The sequence below is a fragment of the Capricornis sumatraensis genome, chromosome 10 (genome assembly GCF_032405125.1).
Source record: "Capricornis sumatraensis isolate serow.1 chromosome 10, serow.2, whole genome shotgun sequence".
Lineage (NCBI taxonomy): Eukaryota > Metazoa > Chordata > Mammalia > Artiodactyla > Bovidae > Capricornis > Capricornis sumatraensis.
This window is the reverse complement of record NC_091078.1, coordinates 101,772,166-101,795,988: the sequence shown is the minus strand read 5'-3', so window position 1 is coordinate 101,795,988 and position 23,823 is coordinate 101,772,166. Positions and strand designations below refer to the sequence as shown.

Genomic DNA, 23,823 nt, shown 5'->3' with positions numbered 1-23,823 from the left:
TCCCTGCGTCCACGGCTCTGGGCTGCTAGCTGCATTGGTGCCTGGCCCCAGGATGGCTAGGTCTGGTGACACCTGGGCCACTCTAGTTGAAGTGATAGATCTTGTGGGCATCATAATAGGCGTAGGTCACGTAATTCACGTCCTTAATGGGCCACCAGCGGTCGGGGTGGTAGGTGGCCGGGTAGACGTGGGGCCGCTGTTGGACACAGCTGAAGATGGCCAGGCTCCGGTCCACAGTCACAGCGGGCAGGTAGAGCCGCAGCTTGTCCAGGAGGTGACCTGGCCAGAAGAAGTTGGGATGGGTTAGCTGCGGACCGCTGGGCTTCTTCTCCTTCAGCTTCCTGGGGAAGGAGAAGACAGAGACAGTCGTCATGGAGACAGGGGGTAGCTGGGGCTGCACCTTCCCCAGCGGAGGTGCAGCTCTGTGCTGAGCACTCTAGTACTCTGTTGTCCTGTCTGCCTTGCCAGCGAGGACCCGGAGGCCTAGAGGGGCGAAGTCGTTTCCCCAAGGCCACACAGCTGGCAAGTGGCGGGGGTGGGCTTGACTGCCAGTCGGCTGCCTCTAAATCCAGACTCTTAACGTGCACACCACCTGTTCTGTAGAGGCATTGTCACGTGCTGTTCAGAGGGCAGCCGCTGGAGTCAGCACACCTGGGCCCAAATCTCTGCTCCACCACTTAATAGATCTGTGACTTGGAGCAAGGTAGTCAGCCTTCCTGTACAGCAGTTTCCTCTTCTGTGAAATGGGAATGCTAAGAGTAACTTCATCCAGCCATCTCATCCTCTGTCGTCCCCTTCTCCTCTGACTCGATGGACGTGAGTCTGAGTGAACTCCAGGAGTTGGTGATGGACAGGGAGGCCTGGCGTGCTGCGATTCACGGGGTCGCAAAGAGTCGGACATGACTGAGCGACTGAACCGAACTGAACTGAAGAGTGACTTCATAGGGTTGTGGAGAGGATTTACATGGATTAACAAGTGGAGAGCAGTGTCTGCCTGGCACTCTAGTGTGTGCATGCGTGCTAAGTCTCTTCAGTCGTGTCTGACTCTCTGCGACCCCATGGACTGTAGCCTGCCAGGCTCCTCTGTCCATGGGATTCTCTGGGCAGGAATCCTGGAGTGGGTTGCCATGCCCTTTTGCAGATCTTCCCGACCCAGGGATCGAAGGCCCCTGCACTGCAGGTGGATTCTTTACTGCTGAGCCACCAGGGAAGCCCCTGGCACACTTAAGGGTCACTTTACAGATCCTCAGCTCCTGGGCACTGATTCCCGGATGCTGGGTCCCATGTACCCTGCAGTACTCTAGTCCTGGGTCCCTTCCTCTCACCTGCCCCCCTCCCAGAGGTAGATGATCACTACAGACCTGGTGAATTCCTCAAATTCCTTAAAAGTGATTTTCTTGATTTTCTTTGGCATTTTCCTGGTGGAGGAGAGAGAGAGGGGTATCCTGTCAGGAGACAGGAAATCCAGGTCAGTGGGGCCTCAGGGAGTAAGTAGGTCAGGGTGACGGGGGCCCACCTCTGAGTCCAGACCAGAGCCCTGGAAAGAGAACTGCTGCTCCCTGGGCGGGGCCCTGACTCTGTCCGCCATGCTCCAGTGGAACACTCGGTGGACTGGAGTCTCTAGACCTCTGGGCCCCTACTGGGGAGGCAGACAGGATGGCAGCCCTGCGCTCCTAGCCTGGCTGGTTGGGCGACCTGGGACAAGCCAGTCCCCTTGTGGGGGCCTCGGGGTTCTCATTCCCCAGCATGGAGACCTCTCAAGCCATTACGAGACATGCTCAGTCATCTGAATCCTTTTTGCACCCATGACTCCCATTTGCCCTCCAGAGCTGAATCCCGTCTTGAAGACACGGGTGGTAAAAGTTAACTTCCCAAACCTGGGGCCTGGTAGACATCACTTAATCACCACAGCACTCTTTCCCAGCAAGCCTGCATCTGGTCTCGGAATCTTTGATAAGGCATGCTAAGTAGCCAATGAAACCAGTCCACCCCTGCCCTGGGGGATCGCTATCCTTTATAACTGGGGCCTGTCAGAGCAGGACAGAAGTCACTTTCTCAGTTTTTTGAGGTTCATGGCTCAGGAATTGGTGGCAGCCACGCAGGGGATCACCAGGGGATCAGAGAGGACTCTCTAGGTGACCAACTGCCCAGCTCGCCCTCAGCTCTTCCCTGCCACGACTGTGGTCAGCTCCACCTGCAGGCGAAGCCCACTCCTACACTCAAGAATGGCCTTAAGGGATAGGCTATGACAGTCAGTGCTCAGGTGCTAAGGGTCCTCACCGTGTGTGTGATAGAGCTGTTAGGCCCATTTTACAGATGAACATGCTGAGGTTCAGTGAGTGAGGTAACTGTCCATTTGACCTCTGGTCTGTGCTCCACTGCTTTCCCACCCCGCTGTCTGGCCAGACCACCCAAGCAGGCATCTGGCTGCGATGGATGGTGTGGGCAGGTCCTCAGCCCCTCCCCTGTCACAGTGTCTGGTCAGCTGCCCCTTCTCCCCTCCCTCCCTCCACTCTGCAGTCCCCACCAAAGCTGGCTGGTAGCCTGCTCACCGCGCACCTCCCGACAAAGGAGGACATTCTCTTAGAGCGGCCTTGGGCTGATCTGAGGGTCGGGGGAGGCCCCAGGGCAGGGGTGTGCAAGCCCACCTTTTGCTAGAGAAGGCAGAGAAGGGGTTGCCACCACTGTCCTTGGCAGGGGCCCTACACTCAGCCTATGATTCGTGAAGAGGCCTCCCCGGTTTCTCTAAGAAGTCCTTTTAACTTTTTCCAGAGACTTTAAGGTCGTGTAGGATGTAGTTAGGAAGGCAGCTGCGTCAGGGTGAGGCAAGGAGGCTGGGGAGGCACGTGCCGGGGGAACACACGGCCAGTCCGTGGGCATCAGGTGGGCTGGACATGCCGGGTAAGGACACAGACACCAGCCCGTGACCCCCCCATAACTGCCCACCACCCCCCTAGCCATGGGGCATCAGTGGGCAGGAGCGCAGGGCAGGGGAGGAGGGGGTGACACTCAGCTTGTCAGGCTTCTTCTGAGCCACAGGCTCAGGAACGCCCTGGGGCTGGAGCAGGGCCAGGTTCGCACTGAAGGGCTTGAAGTCTGAGTAGTAGCCTCCTGGCTGCCGGATCGGGCGCATCTCGTCCTTCTGGAAAATGATCTTGTCCCCCGGGTACATCAGGGCTGTGAGCAGGAGGAGAAACACAGCCTTTCAGCCTGAGATCCCTCCCCAACCCCAGCCTTTGGGGCTGAGGGGGGCTACTTTTAAAAACAAATTCACATTCTTGTTTGAAAAGATTTTTCTTATATACATTTTGTTTTTACTTTATTTATTTACTTTTTTTTTTCGTCTCCAGTGGCACGTGGGATCATAGTTCCTCGACCAGAGATCGAACCCACAGTTCCCTGTATGGAAAGCTTGGAGGCTTACCATTAAGCATCCAGGGAAGTCCCTTTACTTTTTATTTTTAAATGATGGTAGGTTCACAGCAAGTTGCAAGAAATAGCTCAGTGAGTCCCCAAGCCCTTCTCCAGCACGACACCCCCCAATCAAGGGTGGTGAGTGCATCCTGGCAGCACGCTGTTGGGAAGTGGGGCTGGTTTGAGGCCTGGGCGCAGGTAGGAGGAAGCGTGGCCCCACACCCTGCTCTGCAGGGGCGGCCTGGTCAGGAGTCCCTGAAGGAGGGAGGGAGGCCTCACCCAAGACGTCACGGGAGAACTTAGACTCGGTGGACGGTGGGTTCTCTCGTGCAGAAGTGCTCCTGCAACTACTGAGCAGAGCTCGCCCCGGCATCTCGTCTTCTGGATACAGTGATGGAGGTTTACTCTCCAGGTTAGTAATTTTTTTAAAGATTTTTTTGTTTGTTTTTTTAGTTGGTGAATCAACTACAGTTTATTACTTAGAATGCCCCTCCTTATCTGGCCAATACAAATTTATTTCTTTATTTACATTATCTATTTTGGCTGAGAGGCTTGGGGGAGCTTAGTTCTCCGACCAGGGATGGAACCCATGCCCCTTGCTTTGGAAGCTCAGCGTCTTAACAACTGGACCGCCAGGGAAGTCCAAGGCTTATTTTAATTGATATTTATTTATTTGGTTGCACTGGGTCTTAGTTGCAGCATCTGGGATCTAGTTCCCCGACTAAGGGTCGAACTCAGGCCCCTTGCAGTGGGAGCATGGAGTCTTTGCCACTGGACCACCAGGGAGGTCCCACGTTTTTAATGTCTATTTGGGTAGAGGGCAGGGATTGCACAGGTGAGCAGGGAGAGCAGGGAAGTGGGAGATGGGCAACATCATCATTTTTAAACGGTTTACATGATTTTTAAACTACATTTTTTAACGTATATACACATAGGACTTTAAAAATGACTTATAGAGCTAATCCATGTGAATAGCAAATAAATAAGAAAAAGAGATTTGTGAAAGGACGGTTGTTAAATATTATCGGTGGTCAACTCTGGCTGGGGGATTTTGTTTTGTTTTCAAAACTGTAAATGAGCAAGATTTATCTATAAAATTAGGGGAGCAGAACAATAAAGCTATATTCAGCGGGGAGGGGAAATGCCTCGATGTTCTAGAAGTCTGGCCCATGAGCTTGAGGCCTGGGGTCTGAGCCCACCAAGCTCTAACCTCCAGGCACAGGCCTGGAAGTGCCGGGGTTTGTGCTTCTGGTCTCTGTCTTAAGGACAGGCAACAGACAGTGGCCAGGACAGTGGTCAGAGATGGACTCGCGTCTTTCCCACTTTGGACCAGTCAGAAGCAAAAGGAAGCATACCCACAGATGCTCCAATGTGCCCATGGATCCCGCAGACAGGTGAAGCTCAGCTGTGTGCGGGCCCAGGAGCCAGCAGAAGCCAGTGGTGGGGAGAATCGCTAAAGCCTCGATCCTCTCTGGTGGGGACGGACCAGCCGGCACATCCGGGGCCGAGACCTCGCCCGCAGGAGCGGTCATGTGCCTGGGAATGCTGCCTGCATTTTAGAACACCTGCAGCCTCACCGCGTGCCAAGCCCAGGTGATCTGGGGGCATGAGGCTCCCCGAGGAAGGAGCGAGGAAGGATGATTTCGTGAAAAGTCAGGGTCGAGAGCTGAGGGGTCACCTGCCGTATCTCTGCCCTCCCGGCCCAGATGGCAGCAAGCGTCTGCTCAGGCGAGGGGTGTGCAGCTTGTGTGGGAGACAGTGACTGTTTAGGCTGGTTGGCCTGTGTTCCTGAAGGCCCTTGGCCACTTCCTCCTGTATAGACCTTTTATGGCCTGACTTGTATCCCCCAAAATTCACATATTGAAGCCCTGACCCCTAGAATTTGTATTTAGAGATGAGGCCTTTCAAGAGGTGATAAAGCTAAAATGAAGCCACTGAGGAAAGCCTGCATCCAGTCTGACTGGTGTCCTTAAGCAGAGGAAATCTGAACACAGAGAAACAGCAGGGGCGCATGTGTGCACGGAAACGACCGTGTGAATAGACAGCCAGACGATGACTATCTGGAGGCCACGGAGAGCGATCTCAGAGGACGTGAACCCTGCCAGCACTTTGATCTTGGACTTTCCAGCCTCCAGAATGGCGAGAAAATACCTTTCTGCTGTGTAAGCCCCCAGTCTGTGGTGTTTTGTTACAGCAGTTCTACCAAACTAATACAAGACCCAAGGTCCTCTACACTGAGTGTTTGTTTCCCCTCCCAGGGGAAAAAAATGGAAACAACCAACTGTGACTGTTAACTCTTGTTCTCAGGGAAGTCACGGCACCCTCCGTCTGTCCCTTTCTCAGAAAACCACAGCCTAGAACGGCCACAGCTTCTCGCTGCGAGGTTCCTACAGGAAAACCTCTGCCCTCCAGTGCAGCAGTGACCGGCCCATTAAACATGTACTTCATAAATGTGGGATGCCAGCATCATTACATGGTCATCGGGCCTATGGGGCCGCTACTCTGTCCCATGTCTCAGAAGCACGCAGTCCACGCAGGACTGGAGGGTTCAGATCTGCTTGGATACATGAAAACACAGCTCTTGCCCCAAGCAGAGGGCAGGACTAGTGCGAGAGCTCAGGGTTGAGACCTGTGGGCTGAGCAGAAGGCGAAGGGCTTCCACAGAACCCGTGCAGTCTTCCCTCCGTGTGGCAGAAGCACCAAGAAACAGGCCTGGCTGAGACGAGTGGGTTTGGAACACTCCATGTTTTGTCGTGGTTACCTCTCCCAGCCAGGCTTCCTGTCTGAAATCACTTACTCTAATAAGCAAACTAATTCATACTTAGGAATAACAAAATAGTTTCCCTTTATCATGCAATCACAATTCCCAAGGACAAAAGCATATTTGTAAAAAAATATATTAGACGTAAATATTAAATGAAACAATGTATTGTCCGCAAGGCTCATTCTTCAACCATCTTTTCCCCAATCTTACAACAGTTTTATCTGCTTAAGGAAATGGCTCTTATTGTCAGTAAATATGAATACCAAATAATAATGCTATAACTACATTATTTCATCTTAACAACTGCCTTTTGAGGTCTTCAAGTTCCTTTTTTTAGGAAACATCACACGCACAGATACACGCCCTTATTCAGTTCAGTTCAGTCGCTCAGTGGTGTCCGACTCTTTGCGACCCCATGAATCACAGCACGCCAGGCTTCCCTGTCCATCACCATCTCCCGGAGTTCACTCAGACTCACATCCATCGAGTCCGTGATGCCATCCAGCCATCTCATCCTGGGTCGTCCCCTTCTCCTCCTGCTCCCAATCTCTCCCAGCATCAGAGTCTTTTCCAATGAGTCAACTCTTCATATGAGGTGGCCAAAGTACTGGAGCTTCAGCTTTAGCATCATTCCTTCCAAAGAAATCCCAGGGTTGATCTCCTTCAGAATGGACTGGTTGGATCTCCTTGCAGTCCAAGAGACTCTCAAGAGTCTTCTCCAACACCACAGTTCAAACGCATCCATTCTTCGGCACTCAGCCTTCTTCACAGTCCAACTCTCACATCGATACATGACCACTGGAAAAACCATAGCCTTGACTAGGCGGACCTTAGTCGGCAAAGTAATGTCTCTGCTTTTGAATATACTATCTAGGTTGGTCATAACTTTCCTTCCAAGGAGTAAGCGTCTTTTAATTTCATGGCTGCAGTCACCATCTGCAGTGATTTTGGAGCCCAAAACAATAAAGTCTGACACTGTTTCTACTGTTTCCCTATCTATTTCCCATGAAGTGATGGGACCAGATGCCATGATCTTCGTTTTCTGAATGTTGAACTTTAAGCCAACTTTTTTACTCTCCTCTTTCACTTTCATTGAGAGGCTTTTTAGCTCCTCTTCACTTTCTGCCATAAGGGTGGTGTCATCTGCATATCTGAGGTTATTAATATTTCTCCCAGCAATCTTGATTCCAGCTTGTGCTTCTTCCAGTCCAGTGTTTCTCATGATGTACTCTGCATAAAAGTTAAATAAGCAGGGTGACAATATACAGCCTTGACGTACTCCTTTTCCTATTTGGAACCAGTCTGTTGTTCCATGTCCAATTCTAACTGTTGCTTCCTGACCTGCATACAGATTTCTCAAAAGGCAGGTTAGGTGGTCTGGTATTCCCATCTCTTTCAGAATTTTCCACAGTTTATTGTGATCCACACAGTCAAAGGGTTTGGCATAGTCAATAAAGCTGAAATAGATGTTTTTCTGAACTCTCTTGCTTTTTCCATGATCCAGCGGATGTTGGCAATTTGATCTCTGGTTCCTCTGCCTTTCTAAAACCAGCTTGAACATCAGGGAGTTCACGGTTCATGTATTGCTGAAGCCTGGCTTGGAGAATTTTGAGCATTACTTTACTAGCATGTGAGATGAGTGCAATTGTGCGATAGTTTGAGCATTCTTTGGCATTGCCTTTCTTTGGGATTGGAATGAAAACTGACCTTTTCCAGTCCTGTGGCCACTGCTGAGTTTTCCAAACTTGCTGGCATATTGAGTGCAGCATTTTCACAGCATCATCTTTCAGGATTTGAAACAGCTCAACTGGAATTCCATCACCTCCACTAGCTTTGTTCATAGTGATGCTTTCTAAGGCCCACTTGACTTCACATTCCAAGATGTCTGGCTCTAGATTAGTGATCACATCATCATGATTATCTGGGTCGTGAAGATCTTTTTTGTACAGTTCTTCCATGTATTCTTGCCACCTCTTCTTAATATCTTCTGCTTCTGTTAGGTCCAGACCATTTCTGTCCTTTATCGAGCCCATCTTTGCATGAAATGTTCCCTTGGTATCTCTAATTTTCTTGAAGAGATCTCTAGTCTTTCCCATTCTGTTGTTTTCCTCTGTTTCTTTGCATTGATCGCTGAAGAAGGCTTTCTTATCTCTTCTTGCTCTTCTTTGGAACTCTGCATTCAGATGCTTATATCTTTCCTTTTCTCCTTTGCTTTTCACCTCTCTTCTTTTCACAGCTATTTGTAAGGCCTCCCCAGACAGCCATTTTGCTTTTTTGCATTTCTTTTCCATGGGGATGGTCTTGATCCCTGTCTCCGGTACAATGTCATGAACCTCATTCCATAGTTCATCAGGCACTCTATCCATCAGATCTAGGCCCTTAAATCTATTTCTCACTTCCACTGTATAATCATAAGGGATTTGATTTAGGTCATACCTGAATGGTCTACCGGTTTTCCCTACTTTCTTCAATTTAAGTCTGAATTTGGCAATAAGGACTTCATGATCTGAGCCACAGTCAGCTCCTGGTCTTGTTTTTGTTGACTGTATACAGCTTCTCCATCTTTGGCTGCAAAGAATATAATCAGTCTGATTTCGGTGTTGACCATCTGGTGATGTCCATGTGTAGAGTCTTCTCTTGTGTTTTTGGAAGAGGGTGTTTGCTATGACCAGTGCATTTTCTCGGCAAAACTCTATTAGTCTTTGCCCTGCTTCATTCCACATTCCAAGGCCAAATTTGCCTGTTACTCCAGGTGTTTCTTGACTTCCTACTTTTGCATTCCAGTCCCCTATAATGAAAAGGACATCTTTTTTGGGTGTTAGTTCTAAAAGATCTTGTAGGTCTTCATAAAACTGTTCAACTTCAGTTTCTTCAGCGTTACTTGTTGGAGCATAGACTTGGATAACTGTGATATTGAATGGTTTACCTTGGAGACGAACGGAGATCATTCTGTTGTTTTTGAGATTGCATCCAGGTACTGCATTTCGGACTCTTTTGTTGACCGTGATAGTTATTCCATTTCTTCTGAGGGATTCCTGCCCACAGTAGTACATGTAATGGTCATCTGAGTTAAATTCACCCATTCCAGTCCATTTTAGTTTGCTGATTCCTAGAATGTCGACGTTCACCCTTGCCATCTCTTGTTTGACCACTTCCAATTTGCCTTGATTCATGGACCTGACATTCCAGGTTCCTATGCAATATTGCTCTTTACAGCATCGGATCTTGCTTCTATCACCAGTCCCATCCACCACTGGGTATTGTTTTTGCCTTTGATCCATCCCTTCATTATTTCTGGAGTTATTTCTCCACTGATCTCCAGTAGCATATTGGGCACCTACTGACCTGGGGAGTTCCTCTTTTGGTATCCTATCATTTTGCCTTTTCATACTGTTCATGGGGTTCTCAAGGCAAGAATACTGAAGTGGCTTGCCGTTCCCTTCTCCAGTGGACCACATTCTGTCACTCCCTTATAACACCGATGGATTTCCCACATCGACACGACAGTCGGCGCTCACTCAGGACTGTTCCTCCTGGCCCACCTCTGGCTCCCTCACCTGGAACTCCAGTCCTGGTGCTCCCTTCCCTAGGCTGGGGAACCTGGACTAAGGAGCAGAGTGTGGGCTCTGCAGGGTTGTAAAATCCCCTCTCACAGGGAACCAGGGGACCGCCCTGGTGGCGCAGGGGACGGTTATCTGCCTGCCAGTGCAGGGGACAGCGGGTTTGATCTCTGGTCTGGGAGGATCCCACGTGCTGCGGAGCATCTAAGCCCATGCGCTTCAGCTGCTGAGCCTGTGCCCCAGAGCCCGTGCTTCATAATGGAAGAAACCACCGCCATGAGAAGCCGGTGCACCGCCGCTAGAGGGCAGCCCCCGCTCCCCCGCACCGAGAGAAAAAGCCCACGTGGCAACGAAGACCAAGCACAGCCCCAAATAAATAAAGGTGAACCCGGTGGGGCTGTTCTTACCCCCCGCCCTCCTTTCTCCCCAGCGTCTCCGCGGTGTGGTTGGGTGCTCGTCGGCTGGGGAAGGAGAAGCCTCATGTGGCTGCCACCCTGGCCCACGGCTTGGGACCCCCCTTGGCACCTTCCCAGGGGCCCCCGAGGCCCGTACCTCTCATGAGGGTGTCCTCGGTCAGCGGGAGGCCGTGGGCCTCGCAGACCTTCCAGCACTGCAGGTAGACCAGGAAGGTGTCCACGCGGGACCTGTTGAGGATACCCTCCATCTCCCCGTGGACGGTGGTCGGCAGGCAGTGCTCGTCAAAGTGCTTGTCCCCGCTGCGCACCAGGCGGCACTGCTCCGTGTACTGGATGGAGGGGAGGGCCAGCTGTGGGCAGAGGAGGCGGGCACTCACTCCTCCTCGCCTCCCTTCCAAGGCCACCTCTCCCGGGGCCCCGTGAGTGCAGCTGTTGATGTCAGCCACTCCGGAGGAAAAATCACCCGTGGTCAAGGTGACCCCTGCATAACATGTGAATGGTCTGGGCACAAGGTTCTGTGTGCACAGCTCCTTACACAGAAGTGCACACACGACTGTATACACATACAGAAGGTTCCTTGTGTGTGTGCTAAGTCGCATCAGTCGTGTCCAACTCTGCAACCCCATGGACTGTAGCCCACCAGGCTCCTCTGTCCATGGGATTCTCCAGGCAAGAATTCTGGAGTGAGCTGCCATTTCCGTTTTCCAGGGGATCTTCCTGACTCAGGGATTGAACCTGGGTCTCCTGCATTTCAGGCAGATTCCTTACCATCTGAGCCACCAGGGAAGCACCTAGAACAGTGCCTGATGCATCACAGGCTCTCAATAAATATTTATCTGGTAAATTAATTTATACAATCAATTCTTCCTTCCTTCACTCAACATGTGTTCTTGAAGTGCCTGCTCAGTGCCAGGCCCCAGGCCAGGTTCTTGGATTCCAGCTGTGACGAACATGCAGTCCTGGTCTCAGGAGTCAGTCATGATTCAACAGTTGGAGGAAGGGTACTCGGGACTTTCAGAAACATCATATCAACTCATCTTATCAGAAACCTTGGGAGGCAGGTGTTGTTCACACACACAGAAGAGGGAGCGAAGAAGCGGGGACCCCCAGAGCTCCCCCGGCCAGAAGGTGGGGCACGTGGGGCAGGCGGGCCCAGCTTGCCCGGTCCCCCAGCCCCGTCCCTCCCCTGTCGGCAGGGGCACCTTGTTCTGCCGCTTCCTCTCTCGGTAGTGCTTGCCCACATCTTCCATCTCCTCCAGTGTCATGGGCCGCGCCTCCATCTCCGTATCGACCACGGGCACCGTCAGCAGGTCCATCTTGGGAGCCTCTGGGGGTACATTCACCTTCTGCTTCAGGGATGGACTCTGTGTGGAGCCGCTGTCCTTGGACGATCTGGAATCTAGGGGCGGAGGGAAGAGGCAGAGGAAGGAGGAGCTGAAAGGGTGCCCGGCCACGGAGCCCATCGGGCAGTGCCAGTGTCGCCGAGCGGGCGCCTTGAAAGTGTCCCTTCTTCCGGCTCCTCTGTGGCCTTCTCCTCCCTCTCCTGCACCCAGCCCCAGCCTTCCTGTTTCTGTTCCCATCCTCCAGCATCCTGCTTTTCCAGGCCTGCTTCAGTCCTCTGCAGCCCTGGGCAGAAGTGAGATCCTGGCCCTGCCGCCTTCTAGATTTGAGACTGTGGCCAGGTGGCCAGCCTCTCTGAGCGTCAGCTTCCTCCCTGCATGGGGAGGGGCGGAGGCGGATACGTACCCTCTGTTGCAGTGGTCCGGGTGCTTTGCTGCTGAGCCAAAGACCACTGCTTGTAGGTGCTGGCCAGGTTATCCATCGTGATGTTGTTGTGCTTCCCCAGAGAGCTGAGGTAGATCACAATATCCTCCACCTCCTGGTTTTTCAGAGGGACTCTGATCTGAGGAGACAAGAGAAGCCCCCAGGCGGGCAGCCTGGTTCCAGATGTCCTGCTAGGATGCCCAAGGCCTTGCCAGCCTGGCCCCTCCTCCCCGTCGCGTTTCATCCTCAGCCGCTCCCAGCTCACTTCCAGGGTCCCTGTGAAGGAACTCAGAGCCTCTCCCCGGGGCCCTGCACATTTCTCACCCTCTGCCTTGACTCAGGCGTTTCCCACTTTCTACCTGAACACCTCCCATCCCTCCTTCCAAACCCTGGTCCAGACGTGTCCCCATCTTTGCAGAGGCTGTTACTTCTCCCTCTGGCCTCCCTGCCCACTCCCATTCCAATCTCAGCCTTCCAGTGCCAGACTGGAAGGAGGATCTCACATCTGTCATCCTTGTCTGTGAGGGACACAGAAGTCTCCCTTAACTGAAGTAAAATAGAGTCGGAAATCTAATGCCCAGGACTATTTTAAGGGTGTCGGGCAAACTTTGGAGAAATATGAAACTTGCCAGCAATACTGAATATTCAAGAAAAAACAGTGTGAAAGGAAGTGTATCTTTGCCAGCTTCTTTACACTGTAGATGTTATTCTCTGAGCTTTACTTAAAGATGATCAGAACTCACCTGGTGCTAAAGGATTTAGTGTTTGAACTTTTTGGTGATGTTGAATTAAGGACCCTTTATTTTTTGTTTTAACAGCTTTGAAATGTTGTTTAGATAGCTACATGGCATAAAATGAAAGCGTGAAACTGCTGGTGATTTAAGACTGAAAAAAGTGTAGCATTCCCCTTCTTTCCTAAAGTTTTTTTTAAAGGTATCATGTATTCAAAATATGTAAAAGTTTAAGTCACCCAGACCAGGAGTCAGCAGACTTTTTCTAGAAAGGGCCAGATGGTAAGTATTTTAGGCTCTGGGAGCCATGTGGGTCTCTGTCATCACTACTCAGCTCTGCCCTCCTGGCATGAGAGCAGCTGTGATGATGCATAGACAAATGTGTATGGCTGTGTTCCAATAAAACTTTATTGACAAAAAAACAGGAGACCAGTTGGATTTGACTCCTGGGGCAGAGTTAGCAGAGCTCTGCTAGACGGACAGGACTGTCTGTGATGATGGGAAGGTGCTGCGTCTGAGGGGTCCGGCCGCAGAGCAGCTGCTGAGCACTCCAACTGTGGCCGCTGTGTCTGAGGAACTGGAGTTCTAGTTTTATTTATTTATAGTTAAGTTGAATTTTTGAATAACCCGTCCAGGTGTGGTCTGAGCACCCACACCATGGGCATCGCTGGGAGCTTGTTAGCGTGCAGCATCCTGAGGGGGCTACCCTGGTGGTCCAGCGGTTAGGAGTCCCTGCTTCCATTGCTGGGGGCCCAGGTTTGATCCCCAGTCGGGGAACTAAGATCCCATAAGCTGCGTGGTGCCTCTCCCCATCAAAAAAAAAAAAAAAAGAAGGCAGTATCTTGGGACCCCCACACAGAGGTTCTAGGACAGAAGCTGCATTTTAACAATACCCCTATGTGAGTCACATGCTAGTGATGGTTCCAGAAGTTCTAGAAGGTTCTAAAGGCAGGACTGAAGATCCAGCTCTCTCTGTGCTCAGTTCTGGGGTCTCACTGGCAAGACAGTGATTCCCTAAGCAGCAGGCTGGTTACAAGGCTGGCTCTACAGACTTCCCCCTCAGGTAGGGCCTTTCAAGGTCAGACTAGGGCAAGGTGGCTTTAGGGGTCTGATGGGGGCCTCAGGTTAAGCCACATATTCCAATCCGGCTTTACAAGTAACATGGGGGATAGTCAGAGCAGGACCTGGGGATAGCGCCGCAGGGCTGTGGAGGTGCATGGGCACCCCCACCCCACCTCAAGCCAGCGGGGGCGGGGGAGGCGCTTACCGCCTTGAGAGCCACGATGAACCCCTCCCTGGAGATCTGGCGCTCGCCCTGATCCACCTTGTGAAACAGCTCCAGGATCTTGATCTTGCGGTAGTGCAGGTGGGCGTACAAGGTTGACAGGGCGGCGGGTTTGGGCAGTCGGAGCTGGGGCACCTGCCGGCGGGAGGGTCGCTGGCTTTTCTTCTGAAAGAGGCAAGAGAGGGGGCAGAGAGGAGCCTTCAGGAGACACCACGGAGCTGGGTCCCCAGATTTAGAAACGGGAAAGAGAGAGGCCGAGCCACGCCACCCAGACGGCAGGGTGGAGGGCAAAGGGCGTGGGCTTCCGGCAGGCACGTCCTGCCACGGGAGGACTGGGCCGCTTGGCTTCTCTGAGCCTCCGACTTCTCATCAGGCACAAGAGGTTTGGACAAAATGAGAACTAGAACTTCATTCTTATCCCCATCTCTCTTGTCAGACCAGTCACAATCATAATCCCACTGGGCTCTCAGTGCATCGAAATGTGAGCCCCTGCCTGAAGCCGCCCGGGGCCTCTGCTGCCCCCACTCCCCAGCCTCTGGCCCCGGGCCTCCCGCCTGGAATACCACTCCCTTCTCTGTCAGAATCCTACTGCCCCTCCCTTGCAGGTGAATGGGAATATAGTCAGCCCTCCATGTCCGTGGACTCTGCATCCATGGATTTAAAAACTCCAGAAAGTTCCAAAAAGTAAAGCTTGAATTTGCCATGGCCGTCAACTATTTATGTCATACTTAACATGGTATGTATAACTGTTCACATAACCTTTACATTATATTAGGTATTCTAAGTCTTCTAGAGATGATTCAAATGTAAGGGAGGATGCTCGTGGGTTATATGCAAATACTCTGCCCTTTTATATGAGGGTCTCGAGCATCTTCAGATGTTGGTATCCCTGGGGTGCCCCCCAACAGATAGCAGGGTAAGCAACTTAGGAATACTGTTCCTTTAGTGTGGTGGGACACTTGACAGTTTACAAAAGGCCTTTCTATTCCCTAGCTTATAGCTCCTCAGCGGCCTAGAGGCAACTGCAGAGTCATTAATCTCTGTGTCTGCCTCCCCCACTAACATGTGAACCCCCTGGGAGCAAGACCACATCTTACTCAGCTACATTCCCCACCTCCTAGGCTTGTAATCAACAAAGCCCCCAGCCCTGTGCAAGCAGGCAGTAATGGTTTGCTGAATGGAAAAGAAGGATGCCATGAATTCGATATTAGGTATTAGCTTCCCTTTGGGAAGCTTCCCTTCCCAAATGAAGAAACAGGCTCAGAGAGGTGAAGTGACTTGCCCAGGGTCACACAGCAAGTAAGCAGTGGATTTCTAACCCAAGTCCTGTGCTTATACCTAGAGGCTGTGCTGCTGGCAGGAAAGGGTGTGTGAGAACCATGAACGTTGGGTTTTGACTATGATTACACCAAGGACTGACTCTGCAGTTTGGGGGCTAACCCAAATGAAACCGGTAATTCTGCAATAATAATAAAAATGACAGACATTGAACGAGGGCTCATTATACGCTCAGCATGTCTCAGGCACCTTATATATATTAATCCATTTGGATGTTGCAGCAACCGTGGGAAGCAGGCACAATGGTTCTCCCCATTTAACAGTTGAGGAAACTGAGGCCCAGGTCATATGGCTAGGAAGTAGCAGAGCTGGGTTTAAACCCAAGTTATCTGACCTCTTATGCCGGCTTTACCTGAACTGGGAGAATTTTCAAGTGTCTGTGTTGGATGCATTTGGCAGATGAGGGCTCTGGCTACTGACTGCCATTTACTATCTCTCTGGGCTTGGACAATGCATGGCCTCACTGAGCTTCTGTCTTCATATTTTTAGAGGGAACAATATGTATAATATACACAAATTCATATACAAATGTTGTAAAAGATTTTCTTAGAAAAGATTTATAAGATTTTCTTCCAATCTCACAACTGTGATTTTCACAATAGCCCTGTGAACACTGGCGGGGTGTGTGTGTACGTGTGTGTGCGTGCTCAGTTGCATCTTACTCTTTGCGACCCCACAGACTGTAGCCCGTCGGGCTCCTCTGTCCATGGGATTCTCCAGGCAAGAATACGGGAGTGGGGTGCCCTTCCCTTCTCCAGAGAATCTTCCTGACTCAGGGGTGGAACCCGGGCCTCCTGCATTGCAGGCAGGCGGATTCTTTACTGTCTGAGCCACCAGGAAAGCCCAACAAGAGGTCACAAGTACACCTCCTTTTCAGGACTTCTGTCCCAGGGCTCCCCTGGACTGGGAGCGGGGACTGTGGGGGTTAGGGTGAAAGATCCCCACCCTTCCTAATCTGAGGGAATGAGTGACAGCAAGCCCCGAACACCTAGAGTATCCGCTCCTGGCAAACGGGGCTGCTCACCGTGGTGTCCCTGTTCATGGCCAGCTGGCTCGGCAGCCGAGCCACGGGCTGCTCCTTGTGGATGTCACATAGGACCTTGGCCTCGGACAGAGTGAGGCTGGCCTTGTTCTGCAGCCACCTCTCAACGTTGCCGAACGATTCCAGGTCCTTCCTCATCTTCAGCCTCTGTCTGAGCCACGCCCTTGGGTCCTCTGGCAGTTTTTGGGTGTCCCCGACTTCCGGGGCTTTGGGGCTGGGGGTGGGCTCCGGGGGAGTCTGGGGTTGGGGCGTGGGATAGACGGGCCTCGGAGCCTCTTTCTGCGGCAGGATGATGACCCGCCGGCGGCTCCTGGGCAGGTGGAAGTCCTCCTGCTTGAATTGCTTGAAGCAGTGGGCAATGACCGTTTCAGGGTTGAACACCGGCTCCTTGCTGGCATTTTCATCATCTGACAGGGACTTAGACTGGTAGAACCCTTGGGGGAAGAGGGTTAGAAGGTGAGTTCCTATCAGGATGAGGACCAAAGGAGTCAGGAAGGAGAAATGCTTCAGCACCGGGCTGTGTGTCAGGGCGCCTGGCTTCCAGGCCTGACTTCATTGTTGCCTTGCGATGATGGTGAAAATATTTACATCTAACGTGACTGGGCACTCCCTGCAGCAGGCACTGTGCTAAGAGATTTCCGTGCTTTCTCATGGAACCCGACTTAGGTTCTAATCTTACTCTACTCGACTCTGCCTGCGCCTTACTCGTTGGCAATCAGAATGATATTTTTAAAGTGCCATTCTGATGGTCTGAACATCTGAGGCAGCCCAGTGCTGTAACGAGCAGAGGATTTGCAGCCAGAGTGCTCTCACCTGAGTCCTAGCCCAGCTGCTTATGGGCAGCATGATCTCTTATTCTTTCTGGGTCTCAATCTCTTCATTTGTAAAATGGGGATAATGATGGTACCTGCCTTACTGTGTGGTAGAGATGCTTAGAATCTGGTTGTTTATTCATAATGCTCAAGCGTGCTCAGTCATGTCCAACTCTTTGTGATCCCCCGGCCCTCCATGGACTGTCACCTGCCGGGCTCCTCTGTCCATGGAATTTCCCAGGCAAAAATACTGGAGCGGGTTGCCATTTGCTCCTCCATGGGGTCTTCCTGATCCAGAGATCGAACTCAAGTCTCCTACACTAGCAGGCAAATTATTTATTGCTGAGCCACCAGGGAAGCCGTTGGTTGATGTTTATCTTTTCCAGTACACTGTGAACCAGGATCTCATCTCTCTTGTTCCCTGCTGGAGTCCCAGCACCTCCACAGTGCAAACATAAACTGGGAGCTCAGTAGATATTTGGTTGTTTTTGCTTAGTCACTCAGGCATGTCCAACTCTTTGTGACCCCATGGACTGCAGCACGCCAGGCTTCCCTGTCCTTCACCATCTCCTGGAGCTTGCTCAAACTCATGTCCATTGAGTCGGTGATGCCACCCAAGCATCTCATCCTCTGTGTCCCCTTCTCCTCTTGCCTTCAATCTTTCCCAGTATCAGGGTCTTTTCCAGTGAGTCAACTCTTTGCATCAGATGGCCAAATTATTGGAGCTTCAGCCTCAGCATCAGTCCCTCCAATGGATATTTGGGGTTCATTTCCTTTAGGACAGACTGGTTTGATCTCCCTACAGTCCAAGGGACTCTCAAGAGTCCCTTCTCCAATGCCACAGGTCAAAAGCACCAATTCTTCAGTGCTAAGCCTTCTTTATGGTCCAGCTCTCACATCCATACATGACTACTGGAAAAACCATAGCTTTGACTAGATGGAACTTTGTTGGCAAAGTAACATCTCTGCTTTTTAATGTACTGTCTAGGTTGGTCATAACTTCTTCCAAGAAGCAAGCATCTTTTAATTTCATGGCTGCGTTCACCATCTGCAGTGATTTTGGAGCCTCCCAGAATAAAGTCTGTCACCTGTTTCTATTGTTTCCCCATCTATTTGCCATGAAGTGATGGGACCAGATGCCGTGATCTCAGTTTTTTGAATGTTGAGTTTTAAGCCATCTTTTTCACTCTCCTCTTTCACCTTCATCAGAAGGCTCTTTAGTTCACTTTGGTAAGTGAGTGATTTACAAGTGGATGGACCTAAAAGGTTGGCACCATGATTATACCCATTTTACAGATTAAGACACTGAGCTCAGAGAGGCCAGAGAACACACAGTTGATTAGTAGCAGAGGTGGGACATGAACTTTGGCTTGCCTGGCCCCAGAGCTCAGCTCTTAGCCATTTCTTGATATTACCCCAGGCTGTGACCTAATCCCACTGAGTCTCAATTCTTTTACTAAAATGATATAAACTCTGCTCTAGCAACCTTCCAAAACTGTTATGAAGAGCAAATGAATAACAGGTGTGGGAATGTTCTAAAATTCAGAAGGAACAGAACATTATTATAAAAAAATCTTAAAAAAAATATCTTGTCACCTGCTACATCATTTTCCTGCTACAGTGAAAACTCTCGTGCTTAAAACCTTTCTGTTACTCCCAGCTGCCTCCAGGATAAAGTGCAATCTCCTTAACGTGGCCCCACCTGTCACACTGCCCCTGCCAACCCCCCTACATCTGTCCAGTGCCGCCTCCTCATCCCTGCTTCCTCATCCTGGATTGGTTCCCAAGCTAACCTGACTGTGGTTCCAAGGTATCCCCTTCTGCCCCTGCCTCCCTTTCTGTCTTTGGACTGCACTTCCCTCTCCCCTGCTCACTTGGTCACTCCCTACTTGGCCTCAGAGGCTCAGCTCAGGCATCACCTGTCCCCAGATTCATCCCAACCCCTCCCTCCTGCCCCTCTGGGTCCCAGAGCCCCCAAGCTTAGCCCTCTCATAGCATTTACCATATTTTTCTTGATGCCGATACTTTTTCCCAACAGCCTGTGAGTCTCCCAACGGTAAGAACTGTGTCTTACTTCCTGTGTATCCCTGGTACCCAGCCTGGCACAAAGTGAACAGTCAGTACAGTTGTTAAGTCTCTTTACAATGCACATGTGTTCCTTTCATAGTCAGAAAATAATTAGACTATGTATACATTAATGTGGACAGAAGTAAGCACTTCTCAACAACCCATGTATTATTTCTTTGACGACAAGATGCTGGGTTCGACTGAGAATGTAGTCAATTCATCCAACCAGCATTTATTGAGAACTACCCAGGGCTTTTTACAAATCTCTCCCTGAATTCCATCCTACTTCTCTGACTACTTATTCTTGGGCCTCTGTTTCCTATCCACTACTAAAAAGTCAGTGGCTTCCAGGTTTACACTTGGGTGCTCTTGTTTTTTTTTTTTTTCAAACAGTCTCCTCCACTCTCATTTCTGTGGCCCTCCATATGCAGAGGACTCTCATATCAATATGACTTGGAATTAGCTCTGACTCTATATACAGTGAGAAGGAAATGGCAACCTACTCCAGTGTTCTTGCCGGGAGAATCCCATGGACAGAGGAACCTGGGGGGTTTCAGTCCATAGTGTTGCAGAGTCGGACACGACTGAAGAGATATACTGTTCTACTTACAGTAGCCCCCAAAGCACAACTGGTATGGCTGACAAAGAACTCAAACTCAAGCAAGACTGAACTTATCTCCACATCCCTGTCTACTCTTCCGGGAGGTTCCTTATCTCTATAGAAAGCACCTTCATCTGCCAGGTCAGCCCGGCTACCACCCTGAGTGTCATCCTTGATTGCTCTTCCCAAGTTTTCTATCTAATCAGCCCCAAGTCCCTGAAGTCCCCTCTCACCTGGCGCCTTTCCCTAGCCTCCCAGATTCTATGGCCGGGGCATTTGGGAGAGCTCCCCACTCCCAACATTCCGAGCCTGCCAATTCATTTCTGCATTTGCTGATGCTCCCAATCTGATCCCGTTATTCTCAGTAGCTTCTCCATCTCCTGGCTCCCAAGATCTCTCGGGATCTTATTCCTTCTGACCCCTCTCACCACTCATCTCCAGCAGCACTTAAACTCTGAGCAGTTGGAAGGCCTTCCCTCCTCCTCCTGGCTTGGAGGACTCCTTGTAAAATCTCTTCCAGGACCGTGGAAGCATTCCCCGTCTCCCCCGCCTCCTCTGCGCTTAGCAGATCTCTTACTCCTGGGTGCCACCCTTGGACCCAGCATTCATCCCTTCCTCTGGGATTATCCGTGTATCTGTCATTCACCTCTAAAGTTGTGGTGCTGATCAAGGACAGCAGGCTACCGTGCAAAGTTTGAAGACTGATGTTCTTTTCCATGCTGCCTCTCCAGTGCTGAATGAACTAAAGTCTGGTGAGGAAGTAGGGACAGTCCAGAGGGCCTGGACACCTTTTCCGGGGACATGGGCTGCACCTCTGGTTCCAAACCAAGGCGACTCGGCCGGCTCCTCCAGCCCTGGCCGGAAATCTGAGAAACACGCATGACCTGCCCCCGACTCCCTGGCAACCCCGCACCCAGAGAGAGGACGGCACAATGGGATACCCGTCCCTGTCCTAGCCCTCACCCCGCTTGCACCCGTCCACTTGGGGGTCGAGGGCTTCCTGGAGGTGGTGTCGATTCCCGGGAACTTAGGGTGAGCTTACGGAGCAGCGTCCGGAACGCAGCCTCGTACTCTTCATTAGAGTCGTCCATGGTCCCGGCGCTGGGAGCCGGCGCTGAAGAGCGCGTGTGAATGTGTGTGTGTGTGTGTGCTTGCGCGGGAATATGGGGTATCTGAAAAGCAGTAATAACCAAGTTTGCAAGAGACGCGAGACCTGCGGAGCTTGGACACAACTGTTGCCAGGACTACGGACGCCCCGCGCTGATTGGCTGGGCTCCACCACGTGGCAGGAGGCCCGCCCGGAGAAGACTCGCCAGACCTGGAGATCGGGAGAGACAGCCTGGCTCTCTGCAAGGGTTCTGGGAGGGGCCGGGAGCAAATGGTGCAGAGCCTCTGGCTCCGCAAACAAACAAAACCCCATTGGATTTCTTAGATTGGCCCGTGGCCCCTCAATCTGGAGTAATAAATCCCTGGTTTCCCCCTAAACCGTAGGGACTTCAGCAGGTCTCCCCTTTAGAGGGCGTTTAGAACACGCCCTCCCTCCTCCAGGTAGACCCCTAGTGAATCCTGCACGAATAGAGGCAGTGTTTTTGGTATGCTTGGTCCCCGAAATACACGATGCCATGCTTTGGAATGATAGAACCTGAGAAACATTGGGTTGCCCAAAAGGTAGCTTGGAATTTTCCATATGAGCTGAAGAAGCCCGAAGGAACTTTTTGGCCAATCCAAAATGTGACCTGTCCACTGGACAGGCAAAAGGTGGTCTTATTCACACAATGGAATATTAGCCATTAAAAAGGAAGTACTGACACATGCTGCTGTGACAGGCTGGCACTTGGGACCCTTGGCTGCAGTGCTTACACCAGGACAAATGTCTCCTTGAGCAACTAAAAATATAAAGAAACTATGTGAAGTCGCTCAGTCGTGTCCGACTCTTTGCAGGGACTAAAATGAACAGGTAAGGGGTTTCTTGCTCGGGAGATGAAAATATCCTGGAGTTAGTGATGACTGTTGCACATTATGAGAGTACTAAAAACCACTGAATTGTGCCCTTTAAAAAAGGTTAAATCAATTTTGGGGGGGCAAATTTTGTTTCAATAAAAAGTTAGAAAAAACCCAAACACTTGAGGGCTTACTCTGTATAAAATAGCATCCTTACTGAAATGCATTATTTTTTAAACTGTTTTATTTGGCTGTGCTGGAACTTCACTGTGGCATGTGGAATCTAGTGACCTGACCAGGAATCGAACCTGGGCCCCTGCAATGGGAGGGTGGAGTCTTAGCCGCTGGACTGACAGGGAAGTCCCTAAAATGCATGTTTCGTAACCCTCTCAACAATCTGAGGTCTTCTCTTGGACCACCCCTATGGGCCACATTAATGCCCATATAAGCCAGACTCCATGTAAACTATTTCATATATTGACTTAATAATCATAACTGACCCATTCTAAAAAGAAGAGGGAACAGGTACAGAGACCAGGTCATCTGCAGGAAAAGGGAAAAGGCAGGGCTTGATATAGCCTGGGGTCCTGATGCAGAGCTTCCCTGTGATGTCCACAGGCCCACAATCCTGATGGAGATGCTGGGATGGGTCCTGGGCCCCGCCACCGCTGAACCCCAACTTTTGCCTGCCCTACCCTCTGACCTCAGCTGTGGCCAGGGTTGTAGGGGACTCTCTAGACTCTTCACCACAGTGTTGGGTATCTTGTCCCACCTTAACCCTTCTGTTCTTTTTTCATTATTGTTTATACCTTTCTCTGTCCTGTGAAGGTTCCCACAGAGCCAGCACAGACTTTCGCACTTGGTAAATGCTACTCTGGTGTCTGTTACATAAAAATGTGATGGGAGGTTATGAAGCGGATGCTTGCCTTGCGGGCGGGTGTGTGGCCAGTTTTCCAGCTCTGTTCAAAATCCATCCTTCTCTAAAAAATGGAACTCATTCACTGAAGTGGAAACCAGGACTCTGCAGCAGCGTCTCCTTGTTCTGCTCACGCTCTACCCTACAACAAAAGCAGTTTTCCTAACATTTTTCATTTATTCAATCAGCTTAATTTGCAAATTATGCCTTTGGAAGGTTGTTGCTGAACCACGTTAAGATGCCAGGATTCTTGGCCTCTGGAGAATTCAATCCGGGGCCAGTGACGAGGCTTGATCACTCAGAGCTTTTGTGTAATAAAGGTTTATTAAACTACAAAAGAGATAGAGAAAGCTTCTGACATAGACATCAGAAGGGGGCAGAAAGAGTGCCCCCCTGCTAGTCTTTAGCTGGATATTATATAGCTACTAGCAGTTTGCTAATTAGAGAAAGGGAATGTCTCAAACTCAGAGAATGGCACCAGGCCCCTCACCCACAACATGTATTTTGAGATAACATTGGCACCAGGTGAGTCATCTCAGGCCATAAAACCACTGACATGAATCCTGAAGAAAGGCAGATTTCCAAGCAAATACAGTTTCATTCACATAGATCAGGAGAACAATGTATAACATACTGGTTTGTCAAGTTGGTTCTGAGCCTTTAGGTGGAATCTAGGGTAAATACATAGTATATTAACATAGCTTAAGACAAATATTTCCATAAGAAAAATGCACTGGTTAGCTCAAGCAAAATGCATTTCAGAAAAGCTAAGTTCAGGTGGAACCAGGTGTCATGATGGCAACACATAATTTTAAGATAAACCTCTTTTTAAATTCATATAGAGAAGGGGAAATAATCTTAACACTTGTTTCCTCCTGCCACTTGAGAGAGAAAAAATGTCTGACACTTGCAGCCTATTTCCTGTTTGGAAACCCCTGGCCTCCCTGCCTGTTACCCTGTCATCTTAAAATGATTGACAACTGAGGCTTGATAACTTAGATTTTCATTTATGAGTTCCTTCTAAAGTAAATGTTTTAGTATTTGGGTTATACCATGATAATACCTGTATTAAAAATGGCATAAAACTAAAAAGGTCCTGTCCTCCAGCTGGAAGATGAGATGGGTAAATGCTTGAGTTTTCACATGGGGATCACAGTGAACGCATGAGTCAG

At 50.4% G+C, this 23,823-nt stretch overlaps 1 protein-coding gene across 1 annotated transcript; it reads right to left on the bottom strand.

The window, feature by feature from the left end:
• Positions 1–82: 82 nt before the first annotated feature.
• EFCAB12 (EF-hand calcium binding domain 12) lies at positions 83–20,885 on the bottom strand. Its single transcript, XM_068981608.1, has 9 exons — positions 20,837–20,885; positions 16,297–16,748; positions 13,917–14,099; positions 11,901–12,057; positions 11,357–11,553; positions 10,291–10,504; positions 3,015–3,177; positions 1,362–1,421; positions 83–341 (listed from the first exon to the last, which is right to left on the bottom strand). The coding sequence occupies exons 1-9, from the start codon at positions 20,883–20,885 to the stop codon at positions 83–85; spliced, it is 1,734 nt and encodes a 577-aa protein (XP_068837709.1).
• Between the last annotated feature and the right edge of the window lie 2,938 nt (positions 20,886–23,823).

Bases quoted from the DNA above. Each gene is read 5' to 3' on its own strand.
- EFCAB12 (XM_068981608.1), bottom strand. From the start codon at position 20,885: ATGGACGACTCTAATGAAGAGTACGAGGCTGCGTTCCGGACGCTGCTC. The intron at 1,422-3,014 runs GCTGAGTGTCAC...TCTCTCCTCCAC, and splicing joins GCTCAGAAGAAGCCTGACAA to CAGGAAAATGCCAAAGAAAA. The intron at 342-1,361 runs GTCTGTAGTGAT...CTCCTTCCCCAG, and splicing joins GAATTTGAGGAATTCACCAG to GAAGCTGAAGGAGAAGAAGC.